This window comes from Salminus brasiliensis, chromosome 18, assembly GCF_030463535.1.
Source record: "Salminus brasiliensis chromosome 18, fSalBra1.hap2, whole genome shotgun sequence".
Classification (NCBI taxonomy): domain Eukaryota; kingdom Metazoa; phylum Chordata; class Actinopteri; order Characiformes; family Bryconidae; genus Salminus; species Salminus brasiliensis.
In genome coordinates, this window is record NC_132895.1 from 18927859 (window position 1) to 18950386 (window position 22528).

General features: G+C 40.1%; 1 protein-coding gene across 1 annotated transcript in view; it reads left to right on the forward strand.

The window, feature by feature from the left end:
• The window catches only part of plrdgb (PITP-less RdgB-like protein), an 81470-nt gene that overhangs the window by 45844 nt on the left and 13098 nt on the right, over positions 1-22528 (forward strand). The window contains exons 6-12 of the mRNA XM_072662132.1: positions 2861-3050; positions 4924-5046; positions 8916-9103; positions 10372-10505; positions 10958-11128; positions 17431-17589; positions 19052-19200. Coding sequence (XP_072518233.1) covers positions 2861-3050; positions 4924-5046; positions 8916-9103; positions 10372-10505; positions 10958-11128; positions 17431-17589; positions 19052-19200 — 1114 coding nt within the window. The remainder of the gene's footprint in view (positions 1-2860; positions 3051-4923; positions 5047-8915; positions 9104-10371; positions 10506-10957; positions 11129-17430; positions 17590-19051; positions 19201-22528) is intronic.

Sequence of the window (22528 nt, forward strand, 5' to 3'; positions counted from 1 at the left end):
TTTATGTGGAAATTCCTCTCTTTTATGGACATTATTCTACACAGTCATCAATTGAGAGGTACTTTAAGGTGGTTCTTCTATAGTTGAAGGTCTAGTTTATTTATATAGAGGTTGTAATAACAGACGCTGTCACAAAGCAGTTTTGCAGAGGCGACTCCCTCAGGGTGAGCGGAAGAAACCTTGAGAGGAACCAAGACTTAAAAGGGGAATCCTGTTGCTGACACCTCTGAAAAAAACAAGAGATGTTACAATGTTGGAAATGACTGAATTCTGATGAATTCCTGAATGACTGGGAATGGAAAGTATAGCTACAACATCCATGTTAGCATGAATATACAATATATAGACAAAAGTATTGGGACCATTGCCAAAGGTGTATAAAGCCCCTAGTCATGCAGTCTTCCTTTTACAACCATAAGTGAAAGAATGGGTGGTTCTAAAGAGCTCACTCATTTCTAGCATGGTTCTGTAATAGGATGCCACTGTTGCAACAAGTCAGTTGGTAAAATTTCTTCCTTCCTAGATATTCCACTATCAAGTGTCAGTGATGTTATTAAACATTGGAAGCGTTTAGGAACCACAGCAACTCAGCCATGAAGTGTGAGACCATGCAAAGCTGCAGAGCAGGATCTCTGAGTGCTGAGGCATTATAGCGCATAAAAAAATCTCCAACGCTCCAAGTTCCAAACCTGCTGTTAGAGCTGCAAGGGTGGACCAACTCCCTTTTAATGCCTGTGATTTTGAGTGGGATATCATAAATGGTCCTGTAGGTGTAACATGTAGGTATCCCAGTACTCTTGTCCATACAGTCTGTTATCTTACTGGGGGATGAATGAAGCATGCTGACTAGCTGGCCTGGCCAGAGGGTGAACGGCATATACAGGCGGCTCCATGGCAATATAGTTAAGAGATCTTGAGGGTAAGCAGCAGCAGGGATCTAACACCAGCATTAAACCAGACTGGAGGGCACTTAAGCTCAGAAAACACACACACACACACACACACACACACACACACACACACACAGTTAGATTTGTACTGTTGTACTGAGACCGTGTTTTGATTGGTAACAATAATGAAACCCTTTAATGCCATAAAGACCCATCTTAAAAGAACCATTTACAAAACCATATACTTTTTATTATGGAGAAGAACCACTTAGACTTAGGAAAATTAAACATTCTTGACTTGCCAGATTTTTAATGTAAAATAATTGCTTTTACAAATCATCCCTTGAGGAACCAGTGTTTCTTTTTAAGAATGGGAAGCACCAGTGCACATTTTAGTGTTTTGTTGGGCCGAACACACCTGCAGCAACTAACCAGCTAAATAACCTGGATACATTAGAACAGAGGAAAAACTAATCTATATAGGGTAGTAGTCTTCTAGGTCCAGGATTGAGCACCACTGTCAGAACTCTTTGGCACTTTTATTTTTTCCCCAATAAACACTTCTTCTTTGTGTTTTTTTTTTCGTTCTACGTTCGTACTATAAAAATCCTATCGCAAAATCAATTCTTCTTTTCAATGGAGAGTGGCCTCCAGCAAGTCACATACAAATGATTTTCTCTGTTGGTACACAAATAAAAAAAAAGAGAGCTTAGCAATCTCTCAGCAGGGTTCTGTGATCGATTATTAATCAAACTGCCACTCTCAGGAGTAAAACACAAGTGTGATCAGATGAAAACAAAGAGTCAAGGATGCAGGAGCTTTACCGGCTTAATTAGGCATGCAGATCTTTGGGAAACAGAGATTTTTCCCCATTCCCTGAGAACGTTCCACCTCCACTTTATCCGCTTCTCTGAGCCTCGTCCCAAGTGGATCCTACCCAACCCAACTTCTGCTCAGTTCTATTAATATTAACTGGTAGTTTTGTCAATGAGCCAGGATATGTTTGAAGGCCTGGACTGCATTTGCCTCCTGAAAATTTCACTACCTCAGAGAACCAACATTTCTGGTGATTGTGGATTGCACTAGTGCTGCAGTGGTTGGCCATCGACACTTTGCTTGGTGTAAAACCACCTTTTTGTTTCGTTGTAAACTGAAGCACTTCCGTACTTTCAGTGCCTTGGGTTTTTGGAAACTTTTAGAAACCTCTTTCATATTTTTCATATTTTCATCTTTTCCAAACTGCTGCCGATGCAGCATCACTGGACAACCAACGTTCTCGGTTGGAAAGTGCCATGTACCAGCCAGCATTTCACTGGCATGATGTGGAGAAAAAAAGGCCATCCACCCACCATGAAGAGTGCAAGGCCAATCGTGCCGTCTCGGGGGGCCCCGGCTGCCGATGGCTAGCAGCATGACCGGGATTCAAACTAGTGATCCTCAGGTCATAGTGTCAGTGCCTTATTCCGCTGGACCACTCAGGGAACTGATTGTTTTCTGTAATCAAGATAAACAATTGCTGATTGCTTATGTGACAGACAGAGACCAATATTCAATTATATAGTCATTAAATTATATAAAACATTCAGCCTGTACTGCCTTTACTGCTGACACTACAAAATCTGTTGAACTATAATATCTTGAGAGTTGAATGATTTTCCATTGAGGTGTTGTACTGCTTTGTCATCTCTGTAGTAAGGTTCTACCAACATGGCAGGCCTGAACCTCTCTGGAATACTTAAAAAGGAGGTTCAGAGGAAGGATAAATTGACTGTGTACTTGGTATTCGTTACACATTGACAATGGGCTCTGAAAAGGCATTTCTGTGTGAAGTTGAATGTGTGGAATGCATTGAGTGTCATACACTGTTTTTCTTCACTTGAGGTCAATGATGTGAAGACAGACCTGATTATTGAAAAAAAACACTTTCCTGAGCTTAGATTCTCTGATGTTCTCCTCGTTCCTCTTTGTAGTTTGAATCCATACAGTTATGATGAGAGCTGCGTTTCCAGTAGTGTGGATCACCTGCCTCTGGCCGCTCTCCCCATCCTCGCCATTGCTGCTCCGCGATACCAGGATGCTGTGGCTTCAGTAATCGCTCAGGCCAATCAGGTCTACCACAATTTTCTCCAGTCGCCAGAGGGCCTGGGCTTCTCTGGGCAGGTAAACACTCTTCTAATGTATGAGTACACTTAGAGCCTGCATTTTGCGTGAGCTGCATACTGCAGCTCAGTGGGCAGAATGGGTTGGAAAAGGCAATCTAAAAGGTGGCATTTTAGCTATATTGATTTTGGAGTGTTGAAATCGATTCTAATTTATTAGGTAATTATGCAGGAATACACTTGAGGTTATGCATTTGAGTGCAGCATATTAGTGCCACTTTCTTAAAAATGTAGCATGACCTTTTATACTACACTTTCATTATGTATTAATTGCTTCGGAGATAATTATTTTACATAAATAATTATCACACTTTGATGTCCATTTATTGCGCCTCTAATACAGCACACAAATTCACAACTTGCAGCTGGTGGAGCGATTTGAGGAACAATTTTACAGCAAAGCATGAAAATTTGTCATGTCTGTAGTACTGACTGTGCTGAATGAAAACCCATTCATCCAGACATTAAAGCAACAGTATGTAACTTTTAACCCTAAAGTAACAACTTGTGATGCTCCACTGACCTGTAATAATGTCTCATTTGTTGCTACTCCGGGCTGCTGACTGCAGTATGTAACTTTGATGAAGAAAGCAGGGCAGTGATTACACTGCATAACTCATATTTGTGTAAAATTCTGTAATGTTTTACAGCATCAGTCCATATGCTTCTTTGACTTTCAGGTTTACTCTGAACCTGTCTAGAAATGCATGTGAAATGTGTACTTAGAGGTGGCTACAGGCGTGCATTACACTTCTTAGATGTAGAGGGAGCCCAAGAGCTAGAAAATCCAGTACCACATAATGCAGTTTTTGTTCTTCTTGAATTTTAACTGGTTAAAAAACAAAAATACATAAAGATTCTGCTCTACATTTGGAGAAAAAACGTATTTAAATCTGCATTTACGTAAGCTTATATATGTAAAACCTATCACTTGACTGGGGATGTCCAAACTTACGGCATACAGCTGTAAATAATGTATTTAAAACTATATTATTTATGTATTATCTATATTATTATACATTTATTATATACATACATTTTATTATACCTAAATTAGAAGGGTGTATTATCTATAAAAACTAAATTCTAAAATTATTTAACGTAAGGTACTTGGATTTGATCAGAGGGATAACAGCTGGATAAAAACTGGATCAGAACATCCCTAATACATTTTATTTCGGATAAAGCAAAGTCACATGATTAGAGTGAGTCTTAACACATGTTAAAGACCCTGTTTACTCCTGGTCACGTCATGCATCATGTGGATTAGGATTGTATTTGGATGAGCCCAAGCCACATGCAAGTGTAAACCCACCCAAGATTCAAGATTAAGCTAGATTAAGCTAGATACAAATCCGATCACTCAAACCACATCAGGAGGTTATCTGAGACACACCTGAGCCACATTATATAGCAGTGTAAACACATCCGTCAGTCCAAGACGCATTCAACAGTACAGTCGAAACAACAGTAATAATTGGCGTGCAATGAGCGAATTGGCATATTTCATGCCAGACAGTATTTGAATATCAGTCTGACTAACTGGAGATGCATTTGACTACCCAGTGTAAATGCATGCGGCTAAAATATAATCAAAATACAATACTAGACACTAGTCACATAAAGTGACCAGGTGAAAACAGGGTCATAGTGTCAACTAATGCTTGTACTTTATAGATCAACTGAAAGAGCTGTTTTAAAGATTTTTAGAAGAGCGGGACAAATACAGAGAGATATTTTAATTAGCAGAAAAACAAAGGCATCCCTGGTGTTATCAGCATTTCTAATCCTGTGATTACACATTTGCCAAAGACTATGCCCTGGTTTGAGTGTGCACTATCAGTCCATTTTCTCACGTTCTGCTGTGTTCTCAGGTGTGCCTGGTGGCAGACTGTGTTGGTGGAGTGCTCTGTTTTGATGCACTGTGTTTCAGTGGAGACAAACGACAAGGAAGCCCTAAAGCTAACAGCAGAAACAACAGCACCGAGAGCCTCAAGGTACACACACTTCTTCTTTTTTTTTTTTTTACATTGTCAGGGTGTGAGGTTATGCGCATGTTCCATGTTTATTGTATAAGCAGGTGGCTGTTAGTCAGAAAGATGTAAGAAGAATGAGGTTGCATTATTGGGTGGCAGAAGCTTCAGTGATGAACACTAAACTGAGTAGAGTTTAAACAGGATCAGCAACTACTGTGGCATCTGCATTAAGATCAATGGTAAGAAACATCAGTATTTCAAAGCCCACATTCAGTGTGATGCTCTTGCATTTGTACAGTATGTAAGGAGAAGCAGAAGAGCATCTGTTCCTCAGGTAACTAAGCATCAGTGCAGGCAGTGATGAGACAGTGTCAGCAAGAACAGTCTGTCCACAGATCAATAATGAGAGATATTTTGGCAGAGCTGCAGTAAATTAATCCTCATTACAAATATGAGGCAGATTTGAGAGTTTGGTGGGGGTAAAACCACAGGCACTGATCTACAGAGATGTGGAAAACAGTGATATGATCAGATGAGTCACCCGGCATCATATTTTCTGCAAGTAGGAGGGTGTATTTGCAGCATACCCCAAGAGAACAGTACAGTCTTGAATGCTTAAGGCCTTCTTTGGGAGGTTGGCGGTGGTGTGGTTATTCTCTGGGACATTTTGTTTACCTGGTTTGGCTCCAGCTGTCCCCTCTAAGGGAAGAGTCAACGCAAATCAGTAAATGCTATTCAGCTTTATCCTGTGCTTTCTATTGTGATGAGAGGATGACAGTCATAATCAACAGAGAATTAAACCGAATGATGATGATAACACTACAATCACTTACCTGTGTCACATGACTCAATTATGATTTGCTGTACATAAGAGCTTCAGTCTCATTCTGATGGTAGATGCTGTGCTTTGACATCAACTGTGACAAAAACCTGTAGGTCCTGTGATAACATTTTAGGATTGTTGGAGACTTCTTTATGCCTTTTATGGTCAGCTCTTGGGCTGAACCTTGCCATGTTGGTGGTTGTTTCTCCTGTAAATATATTCAGCACAGTACAACAGCTGATTTCTGATCATTCTAAGATCTTTTTAAATCCCTTTCCAGACTCATGTGCATCTACAACCTTCTTCACCTTAGAAAACTCTTTATTCTATCCATTTTTAAAATGCCATTGGTGATTCTATGCAGCCAATGGCGCTCCGGCAAAACTAGGCTTACAGTGGGGATCTATTCATGGGTATACCACTTACTTGATACCAATGAAGAGCAAACCAACCTGAATGTCTGAGGCTTAATTAAGACGGTCTCCTCCAGGATCTTATGTATTGCTAATGACAAATGATACCCACTAATCCTTGTTTAGGAATGAGGTTACCATGACATCCATCATCATTTACTCTTTAGATCACAGTAAGTCTGGTGGTGCGTTTTGTTTTTCTAGCCCTATATATCTAGGTACCTTTCTATATCCTTCTGTATCCAGAGCTACTTTAAGGTGCATCAATTGCTGATACAGGTGTTTAACCACGCACACAGCTTATATAATCTCCCATAGAAAAGCATTACCAATTGAATGAGAGCAGCTGAACACTGAAAACTGCACTCTCTCTCTCTTTCTCACTCTCTCCCTCTCTCTCTCTCTCTCTCTCTCTCTCTCTCTCCTAGTTTGTCTTCTATATGGTTCTGCTTTTGTCCTTATCAGCCATAAATGTGTTTGTTTTGACATATTCTTCCGCTTCCTTCTCATTTTTCTGTTCTTCAAAACACTTCTATCCTCCTTCCTCCCCGCAGAAAATGTTCCAGGGCACTCGTTACGCTCTCTCTTCTCCCTGTCCTCTCTTTAGTCTGGTCATGTCCTTTGTAGAACTGTTGCGTCAGTGCAAGTTGAAGAAGGCTTTTATGAAATATAGGTTGGATGTATTTGAAAAAGCACAAGAGAATCTTTATAATGTTGACACACTCACACACTCACATAGTAAGAGGCTTCTCACAGCAGAAAATTAAGGCAGACATAACGTAATTGAGTTGCTGCGACACTTTTACAACATTTTCAATAATAGCTTAGCTGTGGATATGGCAGATAAAAATAACTACCATTTGAACTAAAATGGTAAACATTATAGCAGTGTTTGCACGTACACGCTACACAAAGACATAAAAAAGTATGAGTGATGTCTATACATGAAAATGTCTGTTTATCTCGACACAACACTCGCAGATAGAAGCAAAGTGAGATTGTTGAAATGGAATCAGAATGAGGAACTGATTGCGTACTGACGAAAAAGCACATATGAACATGAGGAAGCAAGTCTGACGTGGAGTCTGTGTTGAAAATTGAGCTAGAATTGCAACAAATCCATCAGCATAATTGATTTCCAAGATGCTTTAAAGCGGAGCGCTAGTTTATTGCTCGACAAAATTCTGGTTTCAATCTACAAACTCAATTTGGAGCAATTATCAACGTTGAAATGAGTTTCTCCCCCTGGTGAGCGGCCGTTTGATGCAGGCACTCTGAGTTTCTGCAGCTCAATTGGCGACTGTTTCTTAGGCACTGATTCCCAGCGGCCCTGCTGCCTGGCCACTTTGTGCTGATGCTTTAATGAGCACTCAGTCACCTGTGTAGCGCCAGTGGGGCAATAGAGACACCAGCTGCTGCATTAGCTGATGACAGTACAGCTGCTCTGAGGCTACAGAGGGAAGTCCAGGAGCTTCAGGTATAGATCCAGGAGGATATGAAGTGGGACGCTTGACAGTGTGATATATCATTGGTAATCTAACAAAGACTGTAAAAAAAAATCTGTAACTGTAAAAGAGAAGCAAAATGTTATACTAGTCAAAAAGGTGTTTTAGACCTTTAAAAGATTCTTTACACTCTCACATCTCCAAAATTAGTTCTTCTGTGGCACCACTTAAAGAACCATTTGAAGCATCTTTATTTTTAGGAGTGTAGTCGCCAAAGAAATCTCCAGATTAACAGTGACAAAATATTTTGGAAGAAATGGAAGAAATGACTGTATCAGTGTTGGCAACCATTCTGGTTGTTGTGCATACGTGTCTCAAATTGTGTCTCAAAGCAGATGTTAAGGATTGGCAAAAAGGAGTGATTGTATCTGGGTGTGCCAAAGGCCATAGTGTGAAGGAAGTAGCTGAATTTGCAGGTGTATGGAAGAGTACGGTCATACAGGTCTACCAACAGTGGCAAAAATCCCAGTCTTATTCTTGAGCCACTCAATATGTTCATGGTCTGCGGTTTCCTGTGGAGTGTTCTTTCAGAAATCGGTTGTAAAGGACCTGCATTGACTTTTAGAAGCAATTCTTACCTGAAAGTAAAGTGATTTTTATTAACTTTGCTGTGAAACACGCTGGCGATCCCTGTCCAACGGTTTCCATTAGTTTCAGCAACAATTCTGACGAGAGTTCCCTGTAGACTATCACTGCTGGTAGTATGACCATGCATATGACGATCCGTATAACCATGCGCTTCGTTACACCTGCAAATTCAGCTACTAATTACATCACACTATGGCCTTCGGCCCACCCAAGTACAGTCACTACTTTTTGCCAATCATTATTATCTGCTTTGAGACCCATTTCCCACACATCAAGTTAGACGTTCACTGCACTGTACCACCCCTTTTCAATCTACGAATCCCGTCACACACCACACAGGTATTTGTAACCCTTGTGCATTGCCATTTTACCTTGGGAGCTTATGATTACTTCCAACACAGTGGATTAATTCATGTGATTTTTCCAGATGTTTTGGACTCCTATTTTTATGTTTAAGAGTGCGGACAAAGGAAAATGTCAGCCAGATGAAGCTTTAAAGGGCTAAAATGTGGAATAAGGTAACTGAGCCTCTCTCATTTATTGTTGATTTGTTGTTTGTAGGAGAAACCTGCTATGATGAGCAGCTTGAGTCCCACTCTGAGAGGCAGTAAGCGCCTCAGCAAGAGCAACATTGACGTCTCCACTCCCTGCGAATCAGGCCCAGGCATCCGCCATCCACTCATCCGCAAACAGAGTGACTCATGCGACGCAGACGTTGCAGGAGGTCAGCGAGGGGTCTTCTTCAGCAGGTTGGACTTCATTATTTCATTGGCTTACTTTACTAATTTCAGAAAATTGTGATTATAGTCATTTTTACAGCATAATGAGCTAATATTTTAAGGAGCATAATTTGCTAGTTTTTGAGTAACTTACTGTTAGTTCTTAGCCATGTAGTAGGGTGTCCCATTTTTAATATTCTGTAGTGCAGTTGTGTTCTAAGCTAATTGGCGATTTCTAACTATTAGTGCCCTTATAAATGTCAAACAAAGCACTGATTTTACTTCATTATTATTATTTTTATTCTTGTGTCGGCTAAGAATTTCTCCCCCAGGTCAGGATGTTTGTACATGCAGATACACTGACATGTCTGAAGGACTTACACAAATATTTAAATACATATAATGCAATCTTTGTATTTGTGTATATGTTGGTTTCAAGCTTTTCCTGAAACTTGTTGGCTCATAAAAAATAGATATTTCTAAAATACAACTCTGGGGGTCTTTGGGGAGTGTTTTATGGTAGATATATAGCATATATATATAGATAAGTCCTGTTGTATATAAAATATATAAAATATATGTAATTAATGTTACTTGTATTCGGAAAGAAAAAATGTCATGTAAGTTTTAGCCATGCTTGCTGTTCTTTAGCTGAACAGTGCACTCTGATATCCTTACCAGAAATAAATATTATATTTTGGAGGTTTACCATTAATACTTTGAAACCTCCTAACATTTTTTTTATGCTTTTCTTTATATTATTTGAACATTTGTATCATGAATGGATCATTAAACATGAATCAAAATTACTTTCAGTGAATTACTTTTAAATTATATTTATGTTCTTTATTAAGAATGTTTGTTCTTTCTTCTGGAACGTTTTATTCTAGCCTTGATAATTTATTTACAAGATGTACAGATTTTTTTTACTAATGTTACTAAAGTTAGTATTATGTAAATGTAATTATTTTATCATTATTGTCATTTTCCTGAGAACTGTAGTCAATAAACACTATAAAATATTCAGTAACTTTTCACTACTATTAAACTATGTAAGTTAGGTAGTACTAGATGCATAGTTTTAGCAATGCTTGCTGTTCTTTAGCTGAACACTCCTAACTACTTAGTACTACTAAGTAGTATTAAGTAGTTAGGAGAGTGAGTAAATAAAGGGCTCCTTCAGTTTGATGTTTTAAATGTTAATAAACGCAGTAGTAGAAAACAGTGCATTTATTAACCTCTTATTTATAAAGCCGAGTGGATTTTCTTTAGAATTCATGTTGTTCTCTGGTTCTCAGTTTGTCTCAGGATGAACAGAGCAGCTTAAGACACCCAGGCTGTTTTGACTTTGAGGTGTCAGACTGCTTTCTACTCGGCTGCCCATTGGGACTGGTACTCGCCATGAGGAGAACTGTGTTACCTGCCGTTCAGGGTAACTAACACACACACACACTGGTTTACAGAACCACCTGATAAAAAAACCCAAGCATATTCCTGAGAGTACTATGTTCATGTTTTTCCTATACTTCTATAAAAAAAATATAGATATAAAGATATAAAAAAATAGGTTAGTAACATTAACACACAATTTTAGCTTGTTTTCTTTGTTTGACCCTGATGAAAAGAATGATATTGAAGGACTGAACGTAACAACTAGATGAGTGAAGTTTTCTCAGTAAAGGGACTGCTTTTTTAAATACAGACATGGAGGGCACTGCCATGAAGACACTAAGCACTTGACAAATGTGATGTCCAATTGCCACAGACACATTTAGTTTCCACATGCTTTAGCACCTGCCCGTTGGCTTCTGTTGTAAATCTGTTTTGAGTCAATGGCTTTCTAATAGTCTTACTCATCCACCCTGCTGGTCTCTTTCTCTGCAGTGGCCCAGCTGCATCCGGCCTGCTCTCAGATCTTTAATCTGTTCTACCCATCGGACCCTTCTGCCTCACGTCTGGAGCCCCTGTTGCATCCTACTCTCACTCAGCTGCCCCCCTTCCCTGTGCCCCGCTACCAGCGCTACCCTTTGGGCGATGGACGCTCTGCTTTGATCTGTGAGAACTCTCTTAAATACACACACTCTTAACCCATAGAAATCAAATGTTAATCTGTACTGTCATCTCACTGTACCAGTCAAATGTTGTGTATCTCTTTACTCTTTATATATCTCTTTACACTTCCAAAAATTGGCTATACATGCCCATGCTATAACAATGTCTCCATCATGGTGACAGATGATATAGTATGCCTTAGATCATGCATCTGAATACCTTCTTTAATATTCAAGATAATCTTGGATTTATCTTTTCCAGAACTTTTTAGATGTTTTCTATGAGTCTACTCTGGCCGTTCTCTTTTTGGGTGTTATCAGTGGTCAAAATATATGTCTTTCATGAATCATGAGAATTCATGAAGGAAAGAATGCTGTAATAATCTACTTGAAATGTTTTAGTGGTCTTCTAGGTTTTTTTTGCATTGCTGAGCTCCTCAGTGCATTTCAACTGGCTAACACTTTTAGGTCACTTCAAGCTCCGTCTGTCTCTCCTTTATTTGTACATAAACACCTTTTAGACCTTTTATTGAGTTGTCATAAATGTCTACCAAAAGCAAATTAAAATTTAAAACTTGAAAAGATCTCCAAACCCTATATCTCCTTAATTGCTCATGAAATAATGAAGGAACAGGTGTTCACAGCTGTTCATAAATGATCCAATTGCTTTTGATTCTGTGAAAATGGGGGGACTGTGTAGACAGATAGATGGATAGTTGCTGAAATGCTTCCACTTTCTTAATAATACCAGTTACTGCTGATGGTGGAATATCTAGGAGGTTAAAAACTGTTAAAAAAACAGACTTGTTGCAGTGGCGATATCCTATTCCACACTGGAATTCAGTGAGCTCTTTAGAACCACCCATTCTTTCACTAATGTGTGTAAAGGCAGACTGCATGGCTAGGTGCTTGATCTTATACACCCGAGGTGTGTCCCAATACTTTTGTGTATATGCATACATTTAGCTAGAACATTATGATCACCTGCCTAATAAGCTGTTAGGCTGTTGTTTCGCCATGCGCCACCATAGCAGCTTGCTCTAGACCTTTAAAGATGCCCTGTGGTATCTGACTCCAGGACTTGTAGATTGTAAACCCTGTAGGTTTTAAGGCGGGGGCTCTGTGGATCAGACATGTTGTCCTGGCACATCCCATATACACGCACATTGTAGAAGAAAACAGTACTAATTGGACCAGGCAGCCTTCAACCACTACTCCAAGGTCCAGTTCTGACCTTGTAGACTCTTTGGAATGTAAACAGCATTTTCCATGCTACATACCCTCATACAGAGCAGACAAGTTACTACATATTGCTCCCATGACCATCATTAAAAAAAACAATTTTTTTACTTTTTGACATAATGGGTGCCTCAGTACCCATTATGGTCGTTCGGTCGAGATAAGGGGGCCCAACACCCTGTCGCTGGTTTGTGGGTGGTCCCTCTTCATATCATCCTCAGTAAGGACTCATCACAGAGACTCAGTCGTCTGCCTATAATGATTTGATCCTTGTCAAAATCGTTCACGTCTTCACGCCTGCCTACTTCACCTGCATCCAACACGTCCATTGTGAGGACTGACTGTTCAGTTGTTCAGTGCCATTCACTTCATCTGTGATTGGTTTGTATATATTTAAGTTTTGTTCACTCTGTGTATGTCTATGTATAGTCCAGTCTACTGCAGATTAACACAGGTTTCATTTCTGTATCTTTTATTAGGAAACTAAGGCGTAAATGTCCAAAAACATGTTCATTATGTGAAGTGTGGTCAAGTCTAGTTTTTTTGTCATTTGCACAACATTTACATTTACTGCATTTAGCTGACGCGCTTATCCAGAGGTTATTACAGAGGTGGGCCAATGTAGTGTTAAGAGTGTTGCCCAAGGACTCTTATTGGTGTAGCGCAAGAATAGCCACCCAGAATCGAATTGAACCCCAGTCTCCAACATGGTGTGGTAGCTCAGTAGCAGGTAGTGGCACTCAGGCAATCACTGCCCACTAGATATATAGAACTAAATATACTAAATATACAGAAACAGTAGGGCTGTATGTATGAAATTTAAGTAGAAGCACTCTATGTTAGCGTCATGGGGCTGAGCACAGTGTTGTGAATGACAGTCACTCAGCAGCTCTGGCTCTCTGTCTCCTGGACTCTGGAGGGGCGGGATTGCGCTGTGTGTGCCAGCAGCACTCTGAGCCAGGAAATGTTCTCAAATTAGACTCATTTAGACGGCCAAGCTGAGGTCACAGCGACTTCACACAGGGGTTAAAGCAGAAATGTTGCTGCATGCCAGGCTAGTCACTTGATGTCTCTCTCCCTCGCTTTCTCTGCACACATGTGTATGTGTGTATTTGTGAGGATCAGAGGGGAGAATTACTACTTTCAGACTAAATTCCTTCAAATCATTACTGCACATTCTGAAGTGTCTTATATGGGCTGTCAGCTTGTTTCCTTAATCTGTTTTTGATGATGCAGGTAATAAAGCCCTTCAGAGACTGAAGAGCCATGTCTGTTGGAACTAAACTCTTCAGGGCCGAGTTTGATTCCTAAATAGTAAAGAGAGCGCCACACTGAAGACTCTCTCTAGCAGTTAGAATTAACTTAACACTAAGATGATTTTGGGAATCCAGTAGATCAGGACTGGTTGGTAAGTCCTTGGTTAACACTAGTTGCTAAAGTAAATTTAGTTCCACCTTTAATCTGTACATCCTGTCCTAACTAGTAAAAATCTGCATGAGACAGTGAAGCTCTAACATAACATTAACAAGAGTAGAATATGTCAATACACATGCTGCTGGAACCAGGCACACAGAATAGAACACCTGTAAAGTTTAAGTCGATCGGATTGGATCAGATTCGTTTTATGGCTGGGAGGTTTCAAGCAGGCCTAAGTTGTAGGACCATGGCAATGTGTGTGAATGTGTGAGCATGGAAATACCTCAAACCAAGCAGCTACGGTATGTTAATGTACCGTAATACATGCACATATATTATAGCAGTATAGCAGTATATATATATATATATATATATATATATATATATATATATATATATATATATACTGCTCAAAAAATAAAGGGAACACTTAAACAACATAATATAACTCAAAAGTAAATCAAACTTCTGTGAAATCAAACTGTCCACTTAGGAAGCAACACTGATTGACAATCAATTTCACATGCTGTTGTGCAAATGAAATAGACAACAGGTAGAAATTATTGGCAGTTAGCAAGACACACTCAATAAAGGAGTGGTTCTGCAGGTGGGGACCACAGACCACTTCTCAGTACCTATGCTTTCTGGCTGATGTTTTGATTACTTTTGAATGTTGGTGGTGCTTTCACACTCGTGGTAGCATGAGACGGACTCTACAACCCACACAAGTGACTCAGGTAGTGCAGCTCATCCAGAATGGCACATCAATGCGAGCTGTGGCAAGAAAGTTTGCTGTGTCTGTCAGTAAATCAGGAGACGTGGACAGAGTCTGGAGACGCCGTGGAGAGCGATCTGCTGCCTGCAACATCCTTCAGCATGACCGGTTTGGCAGTGGGTCAGTAATGGTGTGGGGTGGCATTTTTTTGGAGGGCCGCACAACCCTCCATGTGCTCGCCAGAGGTAGCCTGACTGCCATTAGGTACCGAGATGAGATCCTCGGACCCCTTGTGAGACCATATGCTGGTGTGGAGATCCTCATCAGGAGCATGCCCAGGCGTTGTAGGGAGGTCATACAGGCACGTGGAGGCCACACACAATACTGAGACTCATTTTGACTTGTTTTAAGGACATTACATCAAAGTTGGATCAGCCTGTAGTGTGTTTTTCCACTTTAATTGTGTGTGTCTCCAAATCCAGGCCTCCATTGGTTAATAAATTTGATTTCCAACTTTGTACAGAACAAAGTCTTCAATGAGAATATTTCATTCATTAAGATCTAGGATGTGTTTTTTGAGTGTTCCCTTTATTTATTTAAGCAGTGTATGTATATATATATATATATATATATATATATATATATATATATATATATATATATATATATATATATATATATACAGTGAGTCCAAGAAGTATTTGATCCCTTGCTGATTTTCTTCGTTGGCCCACTAATAAAGACATGATCATTCTATACTTTTAATGGTAGATGTATTCTTACATGGAGAGACAGAATATTAAAAAGAAAATCCAGAAAATAAATCTAAGGAATATATATTAATTGATTTGTATTTCATGGAGTGAAATAAGTATTTGATCCCTTAGTATTCATTAGCAGTTCTGGCTTTTACAGACCAGTTAGACACTCCCAATCAACTTGTTACCTGACCTGAAGCCACCTGTTCTCACTAATCACTTGTGTGAAAAACACCTGTCCACAGAATCAGACAGATCACACAGATTTCAAGTCTCCAACATGGGTAAAACCAAAGAGCTGTCACAGGACCTCAGAGTCAGAATTGTTGACCTTCACAAAGCTGGAATGGGCTACAAAAAGATTAGTAAGGTGTTGGATGTGAAAGTAACAACTATTGGTGCAATTATCAGAAAGTTTAAAGAGTATAACATGACAATCAACAGACCTCGGCCCGGTGCTCCAAAGAAGATTTCGCCTCGTGGGGTGGCAATGATGCTGAGAACAGTCAGAAATCGTCCTGCAACCACTCGGCAGGAGTTAGCAAATGACCTGAAGGCAGCTGGGACCACAGTTTGCAAGGAAACAATTGGCAACACTTTGCGCAACAATGGATTCACATCCTGCAGTGCCCGAAAGGTACCCCTGCTGAAGAGAGCACATGTGGAGGCGCGCCTCAAGTATGCCAATGATCATTTGAAAGATGAACCAAGTTATTGGGAGAAGGTTTTGTGGTCAGACGAGACCAAAATTGAACTTTTTGGCCTCAACTCCACCCGCCATGTGTGGAGGAAGAAAAATGCTGCCTATGACCCCAAGAACACTGTGCCCACCGTCAAGCATGGAGGTGGAAGCATAATGTTTTGGGGGTGTTTCTCTGCCAAGGGTACAGGGCTACTTCACCGCATCACTGGGAAGATGGATGGAGCCATGTACCGCACAATCCTGAGGGACAACCTCCTCCCCTCTGCCAGGGATCTGAAAATGGGCCGTGGTTGGGTCTTCCAACATGATAACGACCCTAAACATACAGCAAAGGCAACAAAGGATTGGCTCAAGAAAAATCACATTAAGGTCATGGAGTGGCCCAGCCAGTCGCCAGACCTCAATCCGATCGAAAATCTATGGAGGGAGCTGAAGGTCAGAGTTGCCAAGCGACAGCCCACCAACCTTCATGATTTAGAGAGGATCTGCAAAGAAGAGTGGGCCAAAATTCCCCCTGGTGTGTGTGCTAAACTTGTGGTTAACTACAACAAACGTCTCACCGCTGTGCTTGCAAACAAAGGCTTTGCCACTAAGTATTGAGTGTGTTTGGCAAGAGGGATCAAATACTTATTTTCCTCATTGAAATACAAATTAATTAAAATATATTCTTTAAAATTATATTCTGGATTTTTGTCTTGATATTCTGTCTCTCCATGTTAGAATATATCTACCATTAAAAGTGCAGAAGGATAGTGTCTTTATTAGTGGGCAAACAAAGAAAATCAGCAAGGGATCAAATACTTCTTGGACTCACTGTATATATATATATATATATATATATACAGAGGTTTTAGGCACCTTAGCACATTATTGAAAAATGTTTTGCTTGTAAAAACACCATACCATATTAGAGCAGATGCAAGTAAACTTAAACACAGTAAAAAAGTAACAATAATTTCTCCCATTTTTAGGAAAGTAGTTGACATTTTATGAGCTTGTTTAAAGAACAAAGCTTGGCTCCAGATTTCTCCTAGATCATAAAGCACTGATTTTTTAAACCAGGTGTTGGATGATATTAAACCGCTGCTCTTTGTATGAATGTTACTCGTATTTACTCTAATATTAGTGTTTTACTGAGCAAACAGGTAATGAGCTTTTCCATTCTAATTTGCATATATACACACAGATTCCTACTTGTATGAACACTGGCTCCTGGTTACTTATGGTTGAACATAATGTGATCTCCATAAGATCACAGATTTGATACCTGAAAAACAGAGCCTTAGACTCTTTTGGTCAATCATGTACAACTTTACAGTCATTATAATCAGTTACACATTCTTAATGTTTCCAATATTTGTAGTCGAGTTGTCAGCCTTTTATTATTATTGTTATTAAAATATATGCTATCAGTATACTTTTACATATTGCAAACATATTACTCTCTCTCACTTTTTTTTTTTTTATTCCTCTAGCTGACTCTGTTGTCAAACACCTGTCTGATGGCAGTGGAGCTCCAGATGCCATTCAGACTCCATGCTGCCCTGGGGGTGGCTGCAGGGCAGGAAGGGCAGTCACTGACCCTGAAAACAACACATCTGCACCCGACCAGCTGGACTCCACCATCTCACACCGTGAGTCTGCAGAGCATGGCTTCAACAGTGACCAGAACTGTGTATTTTCGCTTGCGTATTATAAATGATTGTAATTGTTCAAAATGCCAAAGGGAGATTTATGTGATGGATTTTCTGTTCATGGTTTCCTGACATTTATGTGGAAAAATGCAGTGTTAAATATTCACTATATAAATATGCCTCGAGAACTCCACACTCTGGTAATTCTGGTAAGCTGTTACCTTAATTAATTATAAAGAGTATAGTTCAGGATGTAAATCTGATGGAGTCATGTTTGAAAGTATTCAATACACATAATAAATCAAAGTCTCCATTTCAGCTTTGGAGTGGTCAACCCAGCAGCAGAACCAATCATCAATCTTGGGGTTGCTCAAACCCAGCTGTAAAACCAGTCAAAATTTCAATTTCAGCTTGGGGGTGGTCAACCCAGCAGCAGAACCAATCAAAATCTCAATTTCAGTGGGCAGTTGTGAAAATTAGCAGTGAATCCAATCAATGTCTTAGGGTTGCTCAAACCCAGCTGTAAAACCAATCAAAATTTCAGTTTCTGCTTGGGGTGGTCACACTGAGCGGCAGAACCAATCGAAAAAAAGTTTTAGCTTGGGGGTGGTCAAACCCAGCAGCAGATGTGAATCTGGCTGTAGTTATTTATATTGCATCAGAATGCCATGATTAATGGACCAGAATTAATCATGAATTTTTACATTGACTTCCATTGAAGCTTAAGATGTTTTTTTCCCTTCTCCTGTTAAGTTGCCATTTTGGAGATACAAGCAAAGCTATGTTTTAATTTTCCCAGTCAACAGAATGGTGGTGCAGTCACGCAATGACGTCACATTTTCTATATTCACATTTGTGGGCATTTTAATAAATTACAAAACAGACAGTTCCAGCTGTAAATCAGATGGGCTAAGCCATGTTTGCAAATACCCAACATGCACATGTATGGCCACACACACCAGTTGGCTTCTGTATTCCTGCACCAAGTTATTAAAAACCATGTTGCTTCTTATGGAGTAAGCTTTGATGGTTACGTTGCTTGGCAACCGTAGTCTGATAGCATACACAATTTCTTGGAGGGAAACATCAAAATTTTTAATGTGAATAATTCATTATTATTAATAAGAAATACAATTATTTATCTGACATAATGTGTAGCTGTATAGACATTCTATTTGTAGAGTAAGAGTAATAATAATGGGTTCCCTGTAGACCTGTGTGGAAACCTACTACATCCAGAAGCAGTCAGCTTCTTAGGATGTAGTCTTCTTAGAAATTGAAATTGGTAAGGTACTTTTCTTCTGTTTTTAGGTGTTTTTTTGTCTAAAATAAAGGCTAAAAAAGCTGAGAGGTGTGAGTAATGTGTGACACATGAGCATGTTTTGCCAGGGCCTTGTTTTAATTTTCTGTCTTGCTATTACTCAATAAAGGTTCCCCTGTTGTTTCTGTTCCTGTCTCTCAGTATGCAGTAGATGGTGGGGCTCTAAGCGGCTGGATTATGTGCTGTACTGTCCGGATGTGCTCACTGCCTTCCCCACTGTGGCACTGCCACCACTTTTCCACGCATCCTACTGGGAGTCTACTGACGCCATGGCTTTCATCCTCAGACAGGTAAGAGCCGACTGACGGACAGTGTAGCGCCTCCACGCGGCTGCACTAGACTTAGTGTGGCATTGCATCTAAAATTAAGTGCTACACGCTGCTTACAGATTTGCAGGGGTATCCTTCTGCTTCCTTACAGAATAAAGGTTACTAAATGGTTCCTGATTCGAGTGTATGCTTTTAGGGGAATTGTTCCTTATAGAATCATCTTCTGGAAATGTCTTTAGGGAACAAACAGTGGTTCTACTGGGTCATCACTCTTCTTCTTCTTCTTTTTCCTCTTCGTCCAGGACCAATAACTCAAGGATCGTTCAAAACGAGTAAAATTTCCCACAGACTTATAATGAGCCATTGTGCTATTATCGTCAGGATTAAACTGGCTTGAACTGGTTCTTCACTTTTACTGTGCCAAGGTTAAGCCTCCCTTTTTCTCTGTCCCTTTCAGTGTAACTGTATTACTATACTATAGAGTCTCCGGAGCCTCTGTCTGTCTACCCCTCTACAACTGTCGATCAAGCCCTTTACAGCTCTCTGTCTTTGTCTGTCTGTCTGTCCGTCTGCACCCTACATTTTAGCCAAAGGTTTCTGGACACAGCTCTGAAAACCAACCATATGGGATGAGTGTTTGCCCCAAACATTTTTTGAGCAAACATTTTGGCACCCTACATTTCGGCCAAAAGTTTGTGTTCACAGCTATACTGGCCAAATGTACTGAATGAGCTTTTGCAGCAGCCATATTTTGGGTAAAAACTTTGGGACTATTTAGACAAAGCTTTGTGGATGCAGCTCTATTAGCGAGACGTATTGGATGAGCTTTTGGCCTAAACAAGGCCTTGGCATCCTACATGTTTGCCTGAAGTTTCTGGACACAGCCCTACTTTGATCTAGCAACACCTTAGCAACCAACACCTATACCACAGAAACACTGCTCCTTTAGGAAATACATATCTCATTTAACTTATACTAAGCTGTATTTTTGCATCTACAAAGTGGATTTCTGTTGATTGAGAACTACAGTTTTTAGTCCTGTGAGACTTTTTAATGAGTGAACTACATCATTATTATTAGTGGGTTAGGCACATGGTACATAACTAGATGCACTGAACCTGCTGAACCTCCTGAAGTCTGAACCTGCTGACCATCAGTGAACACCATTCAAAAGAACCCCTCCTTCCATCAGATCCATGCTCCATCCTTTAGGGCTTTTAAAGCAGTGTTTGCTCTTAGAGACCTAAAGCTAACAGCCTGTTTGCTCTCTCGATGAGCCTCCTGCCAGTAGACTCAAAGTTGCTATCACGTAGCTAAAGCTAACAAACTCTTTGCGATCTCAGTCCAAGAAAAATAGACTACTGCCAAAGTAAAAGGCTGGTGAAACAAGATTTCTCAAAGTGTTCTCAGTAGAAAACAGGGGAAGATGAGAACATGACAGGCAGAGAGGCTAACAACTGAGATAAAGACAGAGGGAAAAACTCTATAGCGGAGATAGCCGATGCCTCGCAAGCCCACAACAAGTATCTAGCAGGTTTTATATCTAGACCTGTCCTGTGACACTGAATCCAGGAGTGTGGAAAGTGTTGTGACTGGACGTTTTGTGGATGTTTTCACTGTAAATCAGCACACAGATAACTAGTAATGCTCATCTCCTACATTTCCATTTCGGAAGAAAAGAACGTTTTTCGCCCATGGCATCACATTAGTTCTCACATGTGTTTTGTGACAAAGCATGGTTTTTGAGAGGAGACAGGCTTGTCGTGGGTTTTAATTTTGGTAATCTCATCTTTAGCCATTTCAGTATTTTATTTCTTTTTTTACCACGAATAAAAGAAATATGTCTTTGCATGGGACAAATGTAGGACTTTAGTTTAATATTACAGACCTGTCTATAATATTATGTTTATCAATAGTGTTCTATTGATATGTATCAACAGTGTTCAGAACCTGCCTGCAGAACAGGTTATCAGAGCATAACAGAGGAAGTAGAGAAGTTCAGACTTAGCCTTTCCATTACTTACCTTACCATTCCTTATCATTACATCTTTTTCTCAGTGTTCTCAGTGTGGAAGGAAGCCCACAGGCTGAATTTTTTATATTCTTTACTTTTTACCAAGGTCAAATACTGAACAACAGCACAGCATCAGAACGCAGCATTCAGTGCAGCACTGTGTGTGTGTGTGTGGGGGGGGGTAAAGGCAAGGTGGAGCATTTGAATGTTGAAATGTCAGGGTCAGGCCCAAAGAGTGCGTCACACACAATCTCTCTCTTCTCTCTCTCTCACACACACGCACACACAGGCATGCATACATGCATGAATTATACCATGTTCTCATGGTCATCTGCAGTTCTACGGTAGCATAGATCTCCATATCTTCAGGATTGACCGAGTAAGAAGACTTCCACTGACTCACACGCCAGCATCTGCAGGACATAACATCTCATCCATGCAGCATCACACGCTCTGCTCTCTGCTTAACACAGCATACTGACAGAAAGCAAAAAAAAATTGAAGGAGAAGGGAAAACGTGTTGCCACGTGTTGCCCCATGGACTATTTCTGGAAACATGCACTCACTCATTGATCCGACTAAAAGATACTGAGAAGCAGAGATCATTTTTCTCTCTGTGAGCGAGGCCTCTGAGAATTCAGAGACAAACAGGAATAAAAGAAAATGAGAGAGAGAGAGAGAGAGAGCAGTTATTTGGAGAGAGCACAGACAGCGGAGGTCACTGTCTGTGATTTTTCATTATAGATAATTCATACATCAAACGAAGGCGAGTTATATCCATAATAGAGGTGGGCAATATGTCAATATGGTGTTATGGCCATACATTTTCATTTTATTGAACAGCAGCACTTAACAAGAAGGCCCAATTGACAAAGCTGTTTAAGTGATTCTAATGCATTTACTATTGAATTTAAATTATAATAAATGAGTCAAGTGGTCACACATAAACAAAATGTACAAAGAAGCTCACTTAAATCAGCATTATGCAGCAAATTAGCATAAAATAACAGCTTCAAATTCATTTTGATGGTACACTGACTTGTAATAGGAAGAATAACATCAGTCCACATTATTCATTCACTTTGGATGCCGGTTTTGAATGGCTCAGCTTGTTAACAAATGAATGTGTGCAGCTGTCCATGAGGGGGAACTCATAGCGTGGTTTGTATTTACAGAAGTGGTGCAAAAGTGTATTACACTTTGCAACTATAGGGGGAGCCCAGGAGGATCCATTCATCTACTTCTCCCTGGTTAGGTTTGCAGCAGGTCCAAAGCTTACCTAGAACCCGTGGGTGCAAAGCAGTAATACCCCTGGACAGGGCACCACACACAACC